Below are 21,331 nucleotides of genomic sequence, written 5' to 3' on the forward strand. Positions count from 1 at the left end.
ATATATATATATATATATATATATATATATATATATATATTTTTTTTTTTTTTTTTTTTTTCCCCTCCTTTCCCTTTGAAACGAAATGTTTTTTAACAATGGCTTTTTCCTTGGACCTTAATCAGTTGTGTGAAAACCTCATGTGATTGTACATTAGCCACAAGGGAGATCTATTTTTATCATTTTTTTTTTTTTTTTTTTTTTTTTTTATATATATACTCCATTTTTAAAGAGATTTGTTTTTAAAACATTGCTTATGAATGCTCTCCTCCTTCCTACATCCAAATATTCACACATGCATATGTACATAACACATATAATATAAATGTTCATATTCATGTGTTGTAGGCCACTATCTACACACATTCCATCCACCACACCCCAACTTCTACAAAACGGGACATGATACATTTTTGCACTTATTCATAAAATCATATTCGCCTGCACATATTCAGGTAAAAATGAATGCTGATTTTGTGCCAACGGGAATAAGGAGAAAATAAAAAAAATAAAAAAATAATAAAATAGAAAAATAAAAAAAGTAAAAAAAAAATATAAAAGTAAAAACAATAAAAAAACGTCTCATTATTTTTCCTTTCACATAATACAGAGATAAAATTTTACGATGAAAAAATGACAAAAACTGTCGAAATGGGGAGCGAGAGATAAATTCTGTTCTTACATTTTTTGACACTGACCATTTGCCATGATATAAGGCTAAGATTGTTGGGTTGGGCGGAAATTTTTACCAAAAAAAGCCAAGTGAAAAAAATGAAATACAGTAAAGTAAAATCATTCATTGCGGGTATCTGTGTGTAGGCAGAACATGCCAAAAAAAAGGGGAGGCATGCCTCATGGGGCGCATATATATCTATATCTATATCTCTCTCTCTATATATATATATATATACATATATATATATATACATATATGTATGTTTTCGCCCCCCCCCCCTTTTGGAAATTACCCATTTTGACTATCATCCTCCAGGGGCACACACACTGCTCACGTTGTTATGTTTGAGTCCTGTACCATTTAATTCCTACTCAGGACATATGCGATCAAATCACCTGTACATACAGGTGTATATATATATATACAAGTGATACATATGCAAATGGGATATTCGCGCAGTTATGCATCCGAGAGGTGTACTTACAGGTGGTTTCAGTACCCCCCCCCCCCCCCCCCCCCCCTCTAATTTCCACCACCCCCCCTCCGCTCGCTATAATTTGCCACATGTTTTAATGTCTATTTGTACCCACCATTTTGCACACTAGTAGCATGTCGTTATTTTTCGATAGTCACTCCTTCTTCTGAATGACGTCTTTTCCAAAAAGTGGCAACTCATTATCTTTGTGAATTTTCATGATCCTTCGATACAAACCAAAGTTCAGATACTGGTTCTTAATTCGAGCCGAACCAAGACAATGAAAAAAAATAGATCTCTTCCATGTACTATTGCACTTACTGTTACGAATTCCCTTCCGAATCAATGGGTGGTACACATATTTGGTTTTTCCATTTTTGTTTATAATGAATGGAAAATAAAAAGTTATTATTTGCCCTGGTGACAATCCTATATCCTTACGTCTCAATAACATGTAACCAGTTTCTGCATCCTTACCATCCAGAGTTATTGTAGCTTCCTTTATCTTTTCGTTATTTCTAATTTTGACAAATATTACATTTGAAACCTTTGTTCTATTTGTATCTGTTCGTGGTTTCTTTTTTTTTTTTTTTTTTCCTTTTCTCTTTAACATTCTTTGAGATCTTAAACAAGAAGGAAGAGATCCCTGTATCCATCTTATTCGATCCAATTTACACTTCATACGTACATGTTTAAATAATCCCTTCTCATAATCACTACTTACATATATAAAATTTTCCTTTTCATTTAAAATGGAGTTATTCAATATTTTCTTATAAACTACAGTCCATTGCCATGAGGAGTAAAAATTCTTCTCCTTTCTTTTCTCCTTGTTTTCTTTACTTCTTTTGTTATAAAGTTCGTGTATGTAATTTGTTATATATTTCTTTTGTCCAATGGCGTACAGGTGGATATCTGAATTTATATCTATCACATTTCTTTCATCCAGATTTATTATGTAGTTCTTGTAATGTAGGTCAAATGATGTCATGTATTTCCTTCTGAAAGTGAGAAATTCAGACGAATGTAATTGTTCCTTAGCCCATTCTTCCATTTTGGTGCTTACTTGGTTGGAAATTTCGCTTGATGTGGAGGTTTCTCCCGGAGTGGAAATTTCGCTTGAAGTGGAGGTTTCCACTTGGGTAGTAACATTATCAATGGGTTTAGATTGTAGGGAAGCCGAACCAAGGTAAAGTCTAAGCATCGATTGCATGTTCACCTGACCGTACAGACACAAACCGCGAGTCTCCTTCCTGTTGTAGTCCTCCTCCTCATCCTCTTTCTTTCTTTGCATAAACTTTTTAATGTGCCTTTTTTGATAAATACACAACGGAAACAAAAACTTAGATAATTGTTTTTCCGAAAAGGAAGATAAAAAAAAAGTTTGATCTTTTTTTTTATCTTTTCCTATAATTAATTGGTACCTCTTCTTTTTTTTTTTCTTTCCTCTGTTATATTTTGATTTTCTCTCTCCTTCATCAACATACGGGAAGTTCTTATTAAATATGTTATTCACATTGGATTCATCGTTTGTACATATCATTGCATAATGACCAGTAGATATATATGAATAATCATGTAGTTTACCATGTTCTTTACACAATTGCTTTATCTTTAACATAAGCAAATTGTATTTTATCTTTTCGTTACACATAATATCAGCATTGGGAATTTTTCCACCTGCGTAACTTCTAAGCATAGGTACAAGAACTTGTTCAATATATTCTTCATTTATATTAATAATGTACAAATTTTTTCTTTTTCTACATATTTTATTTACATACTTCAGGTCATTTTTACTACAGTCGCTTTTTGTAAAATTTAAAAAAAAATTATTTATGTAAAAATTTTTACTCTCCAACAGACGCAGTGCCATCAGTGAATCAACTCCACCACTTAACATATGTGCTATTCTGGGATGTTGGTGTATCTCCATGGTCTGTTCCCTCCTCTCCCTACCTTTCAATCTTTTACCCTCAGGTGATGTCTCCTCTGTGGGTGATGTCTCCTCTGTAGGTGATGTCTCCTCTGTGGGTGATGTCTCCACCCCTCCGTGGAGAGTTAGAACCCGTTCCACGCGATGAAAAACGTGTTCAGCTATATGATCCACATTTACATGAATGGTGTAGACATCCCTGAGTTCACTCATCACTTTTTCAAAACCCATGCTCAGAAAAAATTCCAAGTCCAACTTTTCAAGGCCTTTCAACAGAACCTTCAGGAAACAGTACAAAATGACGTTATCACTAAACCCGTCTATGGTAATCACAAATTTTCTTCTTTTCAAAAGAGGATGATTCACGAAGCTTCTGTTGTACATAGGGACAACCGATTTCATTTTTCTCACCTTGTTCAGTTTATCATTTTCTTTATTTTTTGAGGACCTCCTGTCGGGTGATGGGAAGAAAATCGACTCCGCTGTGTTTTCTCCTTCCCCCCCCCCTTTGGTTATGTAGCCTCTCCGGGATACTTCTTCCCCTCCTGATTCTGCTGATTCTGCTGAACATGCTGATTCTACTGACCATGCCGATGCTGCATCTGCTAGCGATGGTGTCCCATACTGCTCAGCGACATCTACAGCCAAGTACAAATTCGAATTACATCTATTGACGTACCTGTAGAACACACCATCCCTCACTTGATTAACAAAAAAGCTCCTACTACCCTTTTTAAAGATTACTTCATCATTAGTTGAAAACTTTTTCCTATCTATTGGAATAGCAAAACTGTTTTTGTATATTTCCAAATTTTCTCTCATAAGATGCTCCATTTTGTCTTCCCTATTATGAATACTTCTCAACTCCTCACAAATTCCCTCAATGTACTTTTTGTAATTCTCGTTCCGTTTCTCTAAATCGTTCATATATATTTTTTTCCTTTCTCTTATCAGTCCTCCTTTCTTAGTTTTATACATAACAGGAGGGACGTTCCTCCCGCCCTGAGGCTTCATTCTCAAATTATGCTTTTGTAAGTAACATTTTAAAACACTCCTTTGGCCAACAATTTTTTGAGGTGATCTTTTGGAACCATATTTATTAAGTGTAATTATACCACCACTTGGGGGGAATTTTATACAAGAACTCGGACATGATTTAATACAACCACAGGTGAGTTTAATAATCCATTTTTTTGTACTGAGAAAATCTATACATAGAACTGAGAATAAGATCAACAGAAAGGTCATCAAGTGGGAGATGGGCAGCAACTTGATTGTAAAATTTTAACAAAATGGAAGGAAAACATTTTTGTTATAAGTGCAAAGTTGCTGGCCTTTTTTTTTTTTTTTTTTTTTTTTTTTGTTCATCCGATTTTGGTGAATCACACACCCTCATTAACATGGCAAATTCGTTCTACGAATGAGAAGTGATAATTTTTTTCCTACTTTTTTTTTTTTTTTTTTCTTGTTCTCTTTCTTTTTTCCCGCCTGAACACCAACCGCAGTTATAAGGTTCCCTTTTTTTTACCCCATCAAACTGATTTGTAGCATCTAATGTATGAAGTGCTTTTTTTTTTTTTTTTTTTTTTTTTTTTCTTTCTAATGTAACAAAATTAACATCGAGTTGTTTCTTACGAATATGAGTACCATTTGGCATAACTATCAATTCGTATATCTCAATATATATAATAAAAAAAAAAAAAATTACTACATAAATAAAAAAAAAAATTATGTTATTTCTAGTTAAAATATAAAATAGGTAAAGTAGTATTAATAATCAATATGAGAAAATTCAAATATGTGTTTCAAAAAAAAAAAGACTTCCACTTTGAAGTTTACATGTAAGAAAAAGATTATGGACCTACAAAGGATTATCAAAAATGGTATGCCAAAAAAAAGGGAAATAAGATCTTTTGTTTTTACACATATGCTACATGGATTCATCGCAAAAAAAAAAAAAAAATAAAATAAAAATAAATAAATAAAGTAGCTATGGAGAGAAGAGTATATATAAAAACATCTAATCGTGACCAGGGCCAGGGCCATGGGAGATGCAAAAGGTTGTAAAGCACTAACTGCTTTCCATACACATAAATAATAAATGGTAAATACAAAAATATGCTTGTTGCATGTAGGAGGGGAAATGCACCATGGGGTTATTTCTTCACCATTCTTTCCCTCTTAGTCGTGAAGTAGGGACGAAAAACAACTTTAGTTATGGTGAAGCAATGTGGCCAAGCAAATATGACAATGTTTATGTCTTATATGAGAAAAGAAAAAAAAAAATAATTGACAGTAAATTATGTCTTGAACTGAAAATATGAAAAAAAAAAAAAAATTCCCCTTCATTATTTTGAATTATATCCATTTAGGATGTTGTAAAATGCGAGAGTGAAAGAAGAACATTTGTTTTGAAGTTATAAACTTGTAAAAATAGATGAAAAATACATTATTACATTTGAATAACTAGATATATGCACAAAAGTCATCGGTACACACACCACCCAATCTCTTCTCAAATTGGACTAAAAATTGAACTTTGAACTTAACCAAAGCAACTCTCGCAACTGTACTCAAGATACAAATAACCATCTTCGTCCTTATACATTTCATACAATTCCTGCATCAGTAGTCCTGTCTTTGGAATAACGTTATTAACAAAAAGATATATTGTCTTCTCTCGAAAAAGTTTCATGTTGTTTCCATAGGCACTTTGATTTATATGTTGATGGAGTATGAACTTAAACTCTCCTACTAACATATTCATTGGGACAAGGAATTTTTTCTTTTCTATTTCTGGTAAATTAGATCTATTTGCCTTTTCACAAACCACAGGGATTCGGTTCGGGTACTTGGCTCGGATTTTATGCGTCTCTGCTACTCTGCTTTCGAACGGCACTTCTTCCTTTAGTGACGGCATGTTTCCTTCAGGTGTGTATGCAAGATTGGGAGAAAAACAAAACAGAGCAAGATAAAATATGGTAACACATGCAAGATGCACAGGAGAGAAGCAACAGCAGAAAAGATTAATTCTGTTCTTTCTCCCTCTGCTGCACTGACTCTGCACCTTGATCGAAATAAAAAAATGAATACTCCTCTTTAATCGACACGGGGTCTGAACACCTTTTGTATTATAAATACACACATATATGTATCACTTCTTGCATGTTATAGCATAACCCACTGGTGAGGAAGCTCCACAAAAAAAAAGAAGCAGCTGTATGTGCTCATGTGTTGGCAAATATGTTTACATATACGTATTGTTCAAAATTGCTCAATCTGTCATATGCATCCTTCTCCATCCTTTGGGTTCTTTTTCCCCTCCCTCCCTCTCTTTGATTTTTTTTTTTTTTTTTTTTTTTTTTTTTTTTTTTTCTCCAATTATTGCCTCTTACTCTATTCCACATGTCACTTTAATATCTACAGATATGTTGCACACAAATGGATATACTTCCATGTACACATGTTTTTCTTCCCATTGTATGCCTGATCTTGCTTGTACATGCATGTGTATGTCTACGTACGCCTTCTCCGTCTTCTCGTAATGCTTACTCTCACGATATGAAACAATTCCTTTCTTTTCTCTTCAAATATATTTCTTCTAAGATGAGTTCACAATCCGTTTATTACTTGTGCATATGTATGCAATTATGTTTGGCTCGAAAATAATGCAAGAAGCGAGAGGAAGTGGTGCAAGGGAGAGGGGAAGATTTCTTTTCCCTTTTTCTTCTTTTTGTGATGTAACCTGTTCTCAGATATATTTTGTTCTATGCTGATGAACATAACGTGCGCTTGCAAATTCGCATGAAATTTCCTGTTTTTTTTTCTTTTTTTTTTTTTTTTTTTTACTTTTTTTCTTTCACTTGATATAAATTTATTGAAATTGTGCACAGAAAAAAAATCCAAAAGTGAGAAATATATACATGTGTACATATGATGCGCAAAAGTGGCGCAAAAGTGGTGCAAAAGTAGCATAAAAAAAAAAAAAAAAAAAAATTAACACCTGAACTTTTGAAAAACTGTAAAAATATGACCATACACGGCTGAACAATTTTCAAATCCCCATTTTCCCATACAAATTAAAATTCGTGAATTATTGTATCACTTCTTATGACATGCAAAATGTGCGTTGATATACAGCCTGCATTGCTAACTACATATATTTTGAAAATGTTATATCTATACCTGTTTTTATCAATCATTTGGAAATTTTCTGAACGCCATATGCATGCACGTGTACATGTCAGAATGGCTGACATATTCGTCAATTCCTGTGTCATAAACACTATAAAATTTAATAAACTCGGTATGCACGTAAAAATTTTACATTTGCACTTTTTCCAACGTTAGTGTGTAATGTCAATTGGGCGAAGAAATAAAAAAAGAGGGGAAAATGGTAGTGGTGGTGATGGTGGAATGATGTTCGTGACATAAAGACTTACATATCATTTTTATTAACTGTCTTTATTTTGTGTTAAAAAAATAAAATAATGCGATGAGACAATGAAACGCATGGAGAAATGAAAAAAGAACAAGAGAGAAGGCATGGGTGCAGAAATGACAAAAATGAGACAACGCTACGCATTCGTTATTTTGCTACATTGTGTTGTGTTATATTGTGTCGTACTATATTGTGTTGTACTATATTGTGTTGTACTATATTGCCTTCGTGCTTTTTTTTTTTTTTTTTTTTTTTTTATACATAGCAAGGCAAAATATGTGCACATTTTCCATTGCCAAAATATTATCCCTTAATCACAATTTGGTTATAAATATAAACTGATGAACTTTTTTTATTTTTGGAAGGGGATCAACAGAAAAGTTTTTTATTTATGGAGAAGGAAAAAACACAAATATTACACAATGGCATAAATCACGCAAACAAAAAAAAAAAAAAAAAAAAAAAAAATTGTACTCACGAATTCATACATATATACTCTGAGGGGATAACTTTATATACATATGCACAAATACACAACGTTTTTTTTTTTTTTTGCTTGCATTCCTGTAGACCCCTCCTCCTCTTCTCAGATAAAAAATTTACAAGATAAGCAAAAAGGTCTTTGTCCATATTGCACAAAAAGAATGACAAAAAGATGAAACTCGTTCTTATTCCATGAGCTTTTACTCAACTCAAATTGCAAAGGGCGATCGCCATTTCGCTTCGCCTCAGTTTCAATTGGGATTGCACACAGCAAAAAGGGGGTTTACACAACATACATATATGTATACACACATGTACATATACTTACATGTACACATACCTACATGTACACATACCTACATGTACATATACTTACATGTACACATACCTACATGTACACATACCTACATGTACATATACTTACATGTACACATACCTACATGTACACATACCTACATGTACACATACCTACATGTACACATACCTACATGTACATATACTTACATGTACACATACCTACATGTACACATACCTACATGTACACATACCTACATGTACATATACTTACATGTACACATACCTACATGTACACATACCTACATGTACACATACCTACATGTACATATACTTACATGTACACATACCTACATGTACACATACCTACATGTACACATACCTACATGTACACATACCTACATGTACACATACCTACATGTACATATACTTACATGTGCATATACTTACATGCACACATTTATACATTTAATATACGTCTACAAAATAGACCAACGGACGAGTTATTTACCTTAACGTTCAGGCAAAATTGTGCGATGTGCATAAACCAGGGTGAGGCAGCTATATGGCCCACGTGAAAAAAAAAAAAAAAAAAAAACGACGACACACACACACAAAACAGAAGAGAATGCACGCATTTGATTCGCACAAAGGGGAAAAAGAAAAGTTGTCACTCATCCCCCCTGTGCAACATTGGCACTTCCCTTGCGTTTCTTTCTTGGGTATTTCTTTTTACGACTCTTTCTGAAGCCATTTTTAAGGCCATTTTTAAGGCCATTTTTAAAACCATTTTTAAAACCATTTTTGAAACCATTTTTGAAACCACTTTTGAAACCACTTTTGTGATCCTTCATTATATTCTTCCGAGTGGTTTTCTTTATCGGGTTCTTATTTTTCCTTTCCACTGCATAATGTTGAGGGGAACACACATAAAGGTTACGAATGAGCTTTGTAGACGTGGTGCTGCCATAAACAGCTTAAGCCACGGGCGTGGCACGAAATGCATGAGCATTTTCAGGCGAAATCAGACAATATGTGCATAATTGCACTAATGCGGGTGTCAATATTTATTTTGTCTATTTTGTTCATATATTCTTTCTATTTTGTTCAGTTTTTGCTTTTCCTGTCCTCTTGTCAATCGTTCAAACGCTTACCTTTGGTTTTCCCTGACGCGTCCTTCGATCCTAGAACCTTCTGAACGACGATTTCCCTTCCCTGAGAAAAAAGCCACGAGAAAAACGTTTGCAAACAAATATGAACAAAGCCGTGAAGAACAACACGGGACAGATCAAAATATATGAACGAATGGGACGCATCACAGCAATTTCTCTCTCTCATCCTTACATTCACTGTGTGCCCATCGAACATTTCGATGGCCTTCTTGACAGAACCTCTGTTGTTAAAGAGGACAAATGATACTCCCTGCAATGTGAATAGGAAAAAGAGACATGAACAGATGGTAAGGCACAAGGTTACATACACAAATACGTCTTTCTCTTCCACCAGTGTTGAAAAATTAATCTTCAGTGAGAGAAAATATCTTAACGTTTTGCATGTTACACTCCGCAATAGTTGTAAGCAGTTGAACTGTGCCCCCCATGTGCATCTTTCTTATCTCTCTCAATATGATTATATGCACATATCGACATGCTTGTCTGTTTCTCAACATGACTATATGCACATCGCTGCATGTTATACTCTCTTCTGTGCCTCACCGTTGAAACACTAGTTTTTTCGTCTCTCAAAATCCTAATTCCTGCAATGAGAAAAAAGGGGTGAGTCATGTTGAAATGAGTAATTGTACTAATGCATCCCATTGTTTTCATATATGGAAGAAATGCACATATGAAACTGGAACTTCTACCATGAGGGTTGGGAGACAGCTAATGAGATGTGCGTGTCTAAAAATTCTACCTTTTATTTCATCGACCTCCTTCATGAGTTCATATAAATCAGATTCATTCAATTTTCGATCCAAATTCTTTACACATACAGATTTCTTTCTGTTAAAGTTTGGTTTCTCTCCAAGCATGTTAATTCGTATTACGTAGCCGTCATACACGATTCCCTAATGCACGGAAAGAACAAGAGGAAAAAAAAAAAAAAAAAAAAAAAAAAAAAAATGAGGATGAGGATGAGAGTAGGGGTAACTGTAGGCGAAGCTAGGTGATATGCTAGATAAAGTTAAATGAATTTCTATGTATTTGTATAAAGTAAAGTGATATGGAAACGTCCAACAGCAAGAGGTGGCGAAAAAAAAAAAAAAAAAAAAAATTACGTTTTTTTTTAGTAAGACAGACAAATCCTCCTCTTTCTTCAGTGTAATTATAGCGTTCTGATTATCTTTGACATCCTAACAAAATATGAAAAGTAGGTAAGTGAGACTGTTGATTTGTTCTGGGACCTAATGTCCCGTAGGACTTACAGCAGAGGCCATTTTTTTTTTTTTTTTTTTTTGTGCTCCCTCCTTACGGTGAACTTCTTCAGAATGGTCCCGAGCTTCTTCCTACTTGCGTAGGCTTCTTCCAAGGGTTGGCATCGAAACCTTACCTGATCAAACCAATGGTGAATGAAAAGACACATAAAAACACATAAAAGCTCACATAAAAAAAATATATGAAAACTCCAGTGTGTCTTCTCTGCTAACGTTGCATATTTACAAATTCTGCATCGATAAAAACAACCATGAATAAAAAGCAAAAAAAAAAAAAAAAGAACAAAAAAAAAATGTGTAAGTACCGATTCGACCATGGAATTCTTAATCCCCAAAATTTTTAACAACTTCAGCTTGTGCATATCTTTTAATGGGAGATTTCCAACGAAAACGGTTCGCTTAATTTTATCTGAAAGGATGGAAAAAAAAAAAAAAAAAAAAAAAAAAACATTAAAAATATTTAATATCAGTAATTTTCTCCTTTTTTGCAGAAATATCTCAAATTGTGAACATATAAAACATGTATTTTTTTTTTTTTTCCACCCAATTTGTACCACCAATTCGGGAAATGTGTATCGTCAATTGGTAATCTACATATAATTCGGATATTTCTTACCTTCTTTGTTTTTTTCATTACTTCTTCTAAGTTTCTTCGTGGCTGCACTGGCTCTCTTCCCAATTTCACTGACTTTGTAACCTAAGAATGTCATTTTGACGAAATGGAAAAATGATGTAAGAAAAATGATATTACAAGTCTGTGCTGCACTAATTGTCACGAAAGTGCTATATATGAAAGTGCTTCGAATATGTCACAAAGATGTTGCAAAAAATGCACAAGTTGTGTTTCTCCATAATACCGCTCACTAATTTCGCCACGTTTGTGCGCTCCTCCATCCTGCACTTACCGTTTTCTCCATTGGGTCCCTGAGTCGATTCATTTCTTTTCAAAAAAGAGACGATGGATGATATCTGTTGTCCATCCTGTGGATTTTCATCTGAACTTTTTTCTTCCATCGAGGATCCAGAACATTCTTCGCTCTCCTCTGAGTCATCCATCATCCTCTCTTTTTCCTTCAAACTTTCCTTTATATTTTTTTTCTCCATTTTTTTATCCCTCTTATTGGAATTCTTCTTGCCTTGACTCGCCTCTTCGCTCTTGGCCAAGTTTGCTTCTCCTTCTGGTTCGTCCATTTCGTCCACTTCATCCTCTTGGGAATCATTTCTTATTTTGTCGTGTTGCTGCTCCTCAACTGCTTCACTACCATTAGTCATCATCATAAGGATTTTTGCTTTGTCTTGCACTACCCCTCTTTCGATGCCCACACTTTTCTCTATTTTTTTTTTTTTTTTTTTTTTGAAATAAGACCTTTCTCCGAGCAGACCACGTTCCTTACAAGATCAGACTCTTAAACACGGGTGGCTCCACTAGGACACTGAGAAAGAAATTCCTCTTTCCAATTTCACAGAAACAAGGTTCATACAAATTTCGTGTATATTTCTGTCACTCAAAAATTTTATTAATTCGTGCAGGGGATGATCAAGAGCGCACAAAATTTGTCCTTTTCTTCTGGATAAACAAAAAGTTGTGCACTATATACTATCTCGATTTATCAAAAAGGAACTTTATATATTTTTTGCATTCTTCTATTTTTTTTCCTTTCTTTTACTGCTAATTTTATTCTACTCTATTTTGCTTTACTTCTAACCCTATTTTTCTTTACTTCTACCCAATTTTGCTTTACTTCTAACCCTATTTTGCTTTACTTCTACCCTATTTTGCTTTACTTCTACCCTATTTTGCTTTACTTCTACCCAATTTTGCTTTACTTCTACCCAATTTTGCTTTACTTCTACCCTATTTTATTTTTTTTTATTTACCCAAATTGAAAAAAAATTTATCTCATTCCGTTTTCTTTTTTTTTTTTTTTTTTTTTTCAAAATTTTACATTTTCCCAACTTGTCAAAATATCTACGTACCAATGGGGAACAAAAAAAAAAAAAAAAAAAAAAAAAAAAAGTTGCACAGAACGCATTGGCATAAAAGGCATCAAAACATACATGCGCATATGAGTATCCCCCATATGTACATGTATATAATATATAAAAATATATAATATGCTACTCATTTGTAATCTCCTATTTTCCTTCTCCCTTTTTTACTGGTTCGTGTTAGATACAATAAAAAGTGATGGTTACCCAAACTTGATCCATCATTTAAAAAAAAAGAAAAAAAAAAAAAAAAAACTCTCATTCCGAGGTCAACAAAAAATGAAATTTATAGGTTTTATGCATATGTATGAACACCAAGAGAATGATGTCGAATTAAGAAGGAAAAGCATTTGGAGTTGGAGTTGAAGTTGAAGTTGGAGATGTATTTCAATATAGAAGGGAGTGAGGGAGGAGGGGGCCACAAATTGGCAAAACGAAGAAAATGAGTTTGTAGGAGGTGGGTATAAGATTTCCATTTACTTACGGTTATGTATGTATGTATGTATGTATGTATTTATACAGACCAAATAACCGCAGAACGAATCTCATTTCGAGTCCAAACTTTTTTTTTTTTTTTTTTTTTTTTTTTTTCCACTTCCAGCTATAGATATCCTTGCCATTTGAGGTCATATATATATATATATATTTTTTTGAGGGGTGGAGAGAGAGAGAGGTAAAATTCTGATTTAAAATTTTGGTATTATCTCCATGTTATTTACTTTCTAACGGTTCTATCTCCCCTTTTATTTTTGCTTTACTGATATTTTTAGGCTTGTTTTTTTTTTTTTTTTTTTTTTTTTCCCCCGTACTATGTCCCCTTTTTTGTCTTCCACCAAAAGAACACTTTTTTCTTTAAAATCCACCAACCTGCACTTGCATATGCATCTAGACATACATGCACATACTTCTTGTGCAGTTATATATAATTATGTGCATGGGGGAGAGCAAAGTCAGCGATTCCCCTTGTTTCTTTAGCCTCTTCACGAGACATGATTGAATTCACTTCTTCACTCGCAAGGGGACATAACAGAGAATGACAAATCGGTGAAACAACGTGACATAATGTCAAAAAATAATGCGAAAAAACGAAAGAATAAAACACATATCAAACAAAACAAGACAAACTAGTGAACCTGTACCCACATACACACTCTCTCCCCCCATTCTGCAATACAAAAAAACGCACACTACTTCTCCTTGTCAGCATATGGGTCCTGTACTACTACCAATGTGTAATCCTTATCTGGTGCAATCATTATCTCGTGCTTCTTCGATCGTAAACGTAAGAAATTTATATCGTTCTGATGGGGAAAAGAAAGGAACGGGAGGAGTCAACGTGGAACAATCAACATGGAACAATCAATATGGAACAATCAATATGGAACAATCAACATGGAACAATCAATATGGAACAATCAATATGGAACAATCAACATGGAACAATCAATATGGAACAATCAATATGGAACAATCAATATGGAACAATCAATATGGAACAATCAATATGGAACAATCAATATGGAACAATCAATATGGAACAATCAATATGGAACAATCAACATTGGGGAGTTAAAGTCAACGTGGGGGAACCAAACGGGTAAGCGGCATGGCCATGCTTACCTGAGGGTCTAGTTCCCTTATTACATCCCTGGCCTTGTTAGACAACTGGGTAAGTAGAGATGCATGCAAATCTGATTGTTGTTTATCAAACGTGCTTTTAATAATTAATCCTTCATTGTTAACTACCAGAATTCCTATCACACCCTTGTGGTTCTTTATCCTGTTCAAAATTTCTTCAGCTTCACTCTAAATGTGGAGAAATCATGTGAGGGAAGAGGTGTGTGTGTGTGTGTGTGGAGGAGGAGGAGGAGGAGGAGAAGAAGAAGGAGGAGGGTTTGAAAAATTGATGTCGTCATCATGTTGATATAACGATTGGCAAAGTAACAGATTGTCACTGCATCCAAAAGATGAAGGAATGTAGGTCATCATTTTTTCCTCTTCACTCTGCCTACAATTATAATTGCATTCATAGCTACACTCGTAGCTACTACCACATCTGCAATCGAAACTTCTATCACGCAGTTGTGATTGCACAACATGGAGGATATTTTTGCGGACTCATTCTTGTCCATCTTTTCCAATACTCTAGATGTTTCCCTTAAGCCGTGTTGTAGATATGTAGACAAATATGCTGAGCTAAGAATAGAACTCTTCTTGATAATTTTCTGTCTATCTCGCCCCAACCAAATATATATACACTTCATTATGTGTACATATATGTCTCTCGCTTGTACAGTGTTAGAATGGGGAATTCATGTTTGTCTTCATCTACATTCACTTTTCCACGTTGTTGCAGTGTGTAGAAGTGTGATACCTATATATGGCTTTTTTTTTTTTTTTTTTCCTTCCCTTTCTTTGTGACTTACCATTTTTGTGTCAACCGTCCTTTTGATAACCTTTTTTTTTTTTTTTTTTTTTTTTTTTTTTTCTTTTTCAGCTAATCCGCTTTTTCAAAATTGGAACGTATTAACAATTTTGTGAAAACTGTTTTTTTTTTTTTTTTGTTTTATTCTTTTTTTTTTGACATATGGACTTCTCATTAGGGCATGCTAAAATTTGTGAAAATCCGTTTTTCACATTTTCTAAATTGAATGAATAGAATGATTGTGTAAATACAAATTTTTTACGTCTTCATTTGTTTATGTGATGTTATGTCAAATCGACTATTTTATTTTTTAAATCCATCACGGGAGATTTAACACATACCTCAAATAATTTTCCATCTTTTCCGCCTTGAAAATGCACACCCTTACCTATTGACACACCGTGTGCATGCAAAAAAAAAAAAAAAAAAAAAAAAAAAAAAAAAAAAAAAAAAAAAAAAAAAAAAAAAAAAGAAAGAAGCAAGGTGAGGCGAGGCGAGGCGAAACGGGACTGAGATACAAATGAGGAACCAAATGATGAAGCAAAACGGGACTGAGATACAAATGAGGAACCAAATGATGAAGCAAAACGGGACTGAGATACAAATGACGAACCAAATGACGAACCAAATGATGAAGCAAAACGGGACTGAGATACAAATGACGAACCAAATGACGAACCAAATGATGAAGCAAAACGGGACTGAGATACAAATGAGGAACCAAATGACGAACCAAATGACGAACCAAATGATGAAGCAAAACGGACCTTCCCGAATTGGCCTTTTTTTAGGAACAGGAAAACGCACCTCTACAATCCTTAGTGCTAATTTATTCTTCATTTTCTTCTCGAAAAAGGTATGCGTGTTTTACCCCACCCACCTTTTGTGAACCCTAGTGGAAAAGGTTTTGTTGTCCGATTTATGATAAACTTCTTTGTGGCTAAAGTGACACACCTTTTGTGTGTATACCCACTCCACTCCCCCCCCCCCCCCCCCAAAAAAAAAAAAAAAAAAAAAAAAAAAAAAAAAAAAAGCAATAAATCAGCCAGGGATGGAATAAAAAAAGACGGTACACAAATGTTCTAACAATTTTGGCCGAAAGTAACAAACAAAAATGGTCACTAGTATACAAGTTTCATATTTGCTTCCCCATGACAGCCGCCTCCCCCTTTGCCTTACAGAATTAGGGGGGAGGAAATGGAGAAAATTGAAGAATGTATGGAACACACGTAGCTCGTCATGGATATTATAAATGCATGGGAGAATAGACGCAAATGGGTAGGAGAGACAACAAAAAGTATTAACCATATGAGCAAAAAAAAAAAAAAAAAAAAAAAAAATTCACGCAGTGAGACAGACAATACACACATGTATCATCCATAAATTGAATGGAGAATCTATCCCTCATATCACTGTAAAATGAGTCCCTTTTTCTTTCATATCTTTATCATGAATCTCAATTGAGAAGGTCCTCATATATATCCACAAGCCGTGTCAACCTCAGAGAAACACACCTCTCCCCCTGCCTCTGCCCCTGTCCCTGCCTCCACCTCACAGGTGATGAAACAAATCAAAAGAAGTGTTACTTTTTTGTGCCCTTGCATTGTGAGATGGCTTACTACCAGCCCCATTCACGCTGCTATTTCTGCTGCTACCCTCCGCGCCATTTCCTCCACTTTTGCCACCCTTCCCTACATTTCCTCTTTTGGACATACCTCCGATACTCCTACTCCTCCTGCTTTCCCTTGTGCTGACTTGATTCACAGGAGTATTTTTAGGACCTGCAAAGTTCTGAGAATCCTTTCGGTTTTTTATTTTTTCCAAAAGTCTAGCGATGTGAGGTGACTTGACAGAACGACTTGGGATGTTCATGCTCTTTCTAATAGCTTCAGGAGAAGTAACATCAAAATAACCGAATTTATATTTATCAGACATATTGTGAAGCTTATAATTATTTGTATTGTTGTTAATACTGTTTTTCTGTGATGACTTTCTATTTTCTGTTGTGCTATTACTTCGATTCAGCTGATTATTGTCTATCTTTTTAAAATTTTCCACACTTATTATTCTATCATGAGAATTAGTCTCGTTTTGAACTTTTCTCATATTTTCTTGTTTATAAATCAATTCTTCATAATAAGCAATTAGATCTTCCTTTCTTTTGAATTCTCCATCCAATTGTATGTTCATTTGTTCGTACTTCTCTCTTTCGGCTTTTTCAAAATGTGATTTTTTTAAATCATATTCTTGTTTTATTTTTTCCGAGTAAGAATCCATATCATCTTTCATTTTCTTTTTTTCGACTGAACTGATACCCATATTTCCATTTTTAGATTCGTATAAATTTTTTGTTCTATCTTGGTACTCTTTTTGAAGTTGTAACATTTTGTTATCTTCCATTTCTTTAAACTGTTGCATTTCACTTTCTATTTCTTTTTTTTTTTTTTCTTTTTCCTCATAATTTAATTTCATCTCTTTTATTGTCTCTTGAACATATGACAACTTCGATTCTCCATCTTTTTCTCTTTCCTTAATACTTTTTAATTCTTCCCTTTTTTCATCTACCCATATGTCTAATTTCTTTTCTCTACTTTCTTCTTCTTTTATTTTACCTTCCATCTCACTAATGCGAATGTTTATTTTTTCTTCTTCTCTTTCTTTCTTCCACAGCTCGTTTTGCTCTTCCTTGATTCTTATTTTCATCTTTTCTAATATTCCTTCAAGCTCCTTCACCAGCGATTTGCTCATGCGCGACTTTGCATCTAGTGGATTCATGGTGTCGATGGTTTCTTCATTGGGCATGCTTACCTTGTCTGGAAATACCATTCCATCTTTTTTCATCTCGTCCTCAACCATCTCCACATTTCCCACGTTAGCGTCTAGCAGTGATACAGACAAAAACTCTCCTCCTATCAGTTTTCTCTCCTCACGCAACACCAAATTGCGTGCCTCCTCTTGATATCTGTCAATATCATCATCTACTAACTTTTTCTCCTTAATCAAATCCTTCAGCATATTTTGACTCGATTTTCTTTTTTCTTCTTGTATTTTTTGAAGTAATTCTCTTTCCGCATCTTTAGATTCCTCTAACTGCACTTCTCCCTTTTGAAATTCCATGTTTAGCTGTTTAACTTTTACATCTAACTCTTGAAATTTTCCCTTTTCCTCAACCTCTTCTCTTCGCACATTTTCCATCATTTCCTGCACTTTATTTATCTCCTGCTTGATATGTCCAGAAGTATCATCCAATTCTTTTCTCGTTCTAACAGTCCCCTCTAGACCACATTTGATAACGCTTAAAAAATATTCTTGCGAAGATATCTGATTCTGCAAAAACTGCACCTGCGCTTTTATCCTCTCGTTGTTAGAATTCATTTCACTCTTCTGAATCGTCAGTTTTTCTTTTTTCTGGGCTAGTTCCTTCTCCTTCGCCAGCAGTTTTTCCTTCTGTTCCTCCTGCAGGTGTTGGAAAGTGGTTATATGTTAGACGTGGTAGATGCAAGTGGTTAGACGTGGTAGATGCAAGTGGTTAGACGTGGTAGATGCAAGTGGTTAGACGTGGTAGATGCAAGTGGTTAGACGTGGTAGATGCAAGTGGTTAGACGTGACAGATGCAAGTGGTTAGACGTGGTAGATGCAAGTGGTTAGACGTGGTAGATGCAAGTGGTTAGACGTGGTAGATGCAAGTGGTTAGACGTGGTAGATGCAAGTGGTTAGACGTGGTAGATGCAAGTGGTTAGACGTGGTAGATGCAAGTGGTTAGACGTGGTAGATGCAAGTGGTTAGACGTGGTAGATGCAAGTGGTTAGACGTGGTAGATGCAAGTGGTTAGACGTGGTAGATGCAAGTGGTTAGACGTGACAGATGCAAGTGGTTAGACGTATCAGGTGCAACTGCCAAGTTCGTGATGAAAACGCTTCCCTTGGTGATGCACAGTAGATCTCCGCTGATAGAGCGGGATTCCCATTGCACCCCACATTTTGGAATCACACAGTACCATCTGATTCTTCTGAAGAACTAGATTGTCTTTTTCTAATCCCATCGAAGTGGAAGATTCTTCAATGCTACGTAGAATCTCCTCCTTCTCTGAACACGCCTTTTTATAATCATTTTGGAGTGCTGAAATTCTCTCAGAGTTCAAGTGAGCAAGAATGTGAAAGGATTCGAATGCTTCTTTATGTTGATTAATTTGATAATCAACTTCTTTTATTTTATTGGTTATATTAACTGATTCGTTGTTCATGAAGTCCACATCTGTTTCTAATTCCATGAATTCTTTCTTGAGAGATTCATTTATCTCTTCTCTTTGTTTCATTTGATGAAATTCCTCCTGTTCAATTTCATTTAGCTCTTCCTCAATTGCATCTGCTTCTTCTCTCTTCTTCTTTATATTAACTAATGAATCCTGAAATGCACTGAAGAGGATTTTAAAATTTTCGCATGCCTCGTGAAAGTTTACATTTGTCTCCAAGTAATAATCACAACTCATTTTGCACACGTCTCCGATTTCTTTTAGAAACAGATATTCGTTCTCTGCTTCTGTCTTCTTTGTTTTGTTTTGTGATTCCATTAAGCATACTGCCTCAGGGGAAGCGAGTGGAGGGGATGAAGCAGGTGGAGCGTATAAATCAGATGAAACCGGTGGAGCAGATAAATCAGATGAAGCAGATAAAGCAGGTGGAGCGTATAAATCAGATGAAACCGGTGGAGCAGATAAATCAGATGAAGCAGATAAAGCAGGTGAAGCAGATTGTTAAGTCTCCTTTCACTATGGCAGACATGGAAATGGAGAGTGACATTTCCCATTCAGCATTTACCTCTATTCTTTAAGTTCTCAGTGAACTCTATGAAGGAATCCATCCTGTAGTTAAATTTTTTCTTTACTGTGCTGCTCTTGTGACAAGACCCACCTATCACGTCTGCATCCTTTTTCGTATCCCAGCTACATCCATTTTGTGTGTTTTCTCTGCTTATCATCGTTCTTTAAACGGGGACAATGTGTGTAAACGTGCGTAATATATATATATATATTTCGCATGAACACGGGTTCAGAAATTTATGACCAGGCAAGGCGTAAATGGGGGAAACATGCATACACACATGTGTATAAACATATGTACAAATATGCACACAAACATGCACACAAACATGCACACAAACAGGCGCACAAACAGGCGCACAAAGAAGTGCGTAAAAATAAAATAGACACTTGAACGTTCTATCTGTTCAGGATAAAAGACAAAAAAAAAAAAAAAAAAAAAAGTTAAATGCACTCGAAACAAAAGGAATACACATACAATTGTTGAAAAAAGAAAAATATATATATATAAATTTTGTTAATTTTCAAATTAACAAATGATTTCTTAGGTTTTCTAATGTTGCTCATATTATTATTCGCCAATTTTACTGTCATGTTCATTTTTCCAGCAATGAAAGGTGTAAGTACAGGTCAGGCATTCCAAGGCACGATTAAATTGAAAAGACAAAAAGTCTGTCGTTCAGGGAGGGGGGAGACGAGAAGAGCCTGTAACAAAAACTATAAATTGGAAGATGCTAATTGAAGAATTCATACTCAATGACGCTAAAATCCTATTCATATCATATTTTCTTTTAAATCAAAAGAAATATCCAAATTATATTTCACCTTCCAGTGCGCTCATTTTTTTTTTTTTTTTTTTTTTTTTTTTCAAATTACACCATTGTAGTATTAACAAAATCGGAAGCATCACTGGATTGCTTCCACCCCCAAGAGCTTTGCAATGTGCGTGTTTTTCATTCAAAAGAGGCTTCAATTGTAATCCTTTGAATGAAAATATTAATCGCTAAACTTAATTTGTGAAGAATAATTTAAATTAAGCAATCAATTCCTTCACATGTTTTTATGTCGAAATGTGTATGTAGATTTCAAAATGTTAAAAGGTGTGTCTATATTACAACAAAGAAGGAAGAATGGAAGGGGAGAGGATAATTCATCAAGAGAAGATATACATCGAATTATTTTCCGTTTCTATATTCACTTCAATAAAAAGTGTACACACAAGTCGTGATACACCTGAACAGATGAATTCATTTTTTTTTATTTTATTTTTTACCTGACTTATTCAGAATTATTCTGTAATGAAAAAATGTTACAGGCAAAAAAAAAAAAAAAAAAAAAAAAAAAAAAGGTACTTTTATT

The 21,331-nt window shown here is 34.5% G+C and overlaps 5 protein-coding genes across 5 annotated transcripts; all 5 read right to left on the bottom strand.

Moving 5' to 3' along the window:
* Nucleotides 1-1,305: 1,305 nt before the first annotated feature.
* On the bottom strand, nt 1,306-4,335 carry PGO_060440 (tRNA methyltransferase; the record flags this gene model as incomplete). Its single annotated transcript, XM_028686688.1, has 1 exon — nt 1,306-4,335. The coding sequence occupies one exon, from the start codon at nt 4,333-4,335 to the stop codon at nt 1,306-1,308; it is 3,030 nt and encodes a 1,009-aa protein (XP_028542489.1).
* A 1,297-nt stretch (nt 4,336-5,632) lies between these two features.
* On the bottom strand, nt 5,633-6,007 carry PGO_060450 (autophagy-related protein 8; the record flags this gene model as incomplete). The annotated part of the gene is made up of 1 exon (XM_028686689.1): nt 5,633-6,007. One exon carries the CDS (start codon nt 6,005-6,007, stop codon nt 5,633-5,635), a length of 375 nt encoding a protein of 124 aa, XP_028542490.1.
* Nucleotides 6,008-8,979: 2,972 nt separating this feature from the next.
* Nucleotides 8,980-12,017, bottom strand: PGO_060460 (RNA-binding protein; the record flags this gene model as incomplete). The annotated part of the gene is made up of 10 exons (XM_028686690.1): nt 8,980-9,209; nt 9,460-9,520; nt 9,650-9,727; nt 10,021-10,061; nt 10,220-10,373; nt 10,584-10,658; nt 10,778-10,855; nt 11,045-11,148; nt 11,356-11,436; nt 11,645-12,017. The coding sequence occupies 10 exons, from the start codon at nt 12,015-12,017 to the stop codon at nt 8,980-8,982; spliced, it is 1,275 nt and encodes a 424-aa protein (XP_028542491.1).
* Nucleotides 12,018-13,915: 1,898 nt separating this feature from the next.
* Nucleotides 13,916-15,157, bottom strand: PGO_060470 (hypothetical protein, conserved; the record flags this gene model as incomplete). The annotated part of the gene is made up of 3 exons (XM_028686691.1): nt 13,916-14,029; nt 14,349-14,534; nt 15,155-15,157. The coding sequence occupies 3 exons, from the start codon at nt 15,155-15,157 to the stop codon at nt 13,916-13,918; spliced, it is 303 nt and encodes a 100-aa protein (XP_028542492.1).
* A 1,547-nt stretch (nt 15,158-16,704) lies between these two features.
* Nucleotides 16,705-20,130, bottom strand: PGO_060480 (hypothetical protein, conserved; the record flags this gene model as incomplete). The annotated part of the gene is made up of 3 exons (XM_028686692.1): nt 16,705-18,609; nt 19,151-19,731; nt 19,971-20,130. The coding sequence occupies 3 exons, from the start codon at nt 20,128-20,130 to the stop codon at nt 16,705-16,707; spliced, it is 2,646 nt and encodes an 881-aa protein (XP_028542493.1).
* Nucleotides 20,131-21,331: the final 1,201 nt, after the last annotated feature.

This window comes from Plasmodium gonderi, assembly GCF_002157705.1.
Source record: "Plasmodium gonderi DNA, contig: Chr06, whole genome shotgun sequence".
In the NCBI taxonomy this organism is placed as follows: Eukaryota; Apicomplexa; class Aconoidasida; order Haemosporida; family Plasmodiidae; genus Plasmodium; species Plasmodium gonderi.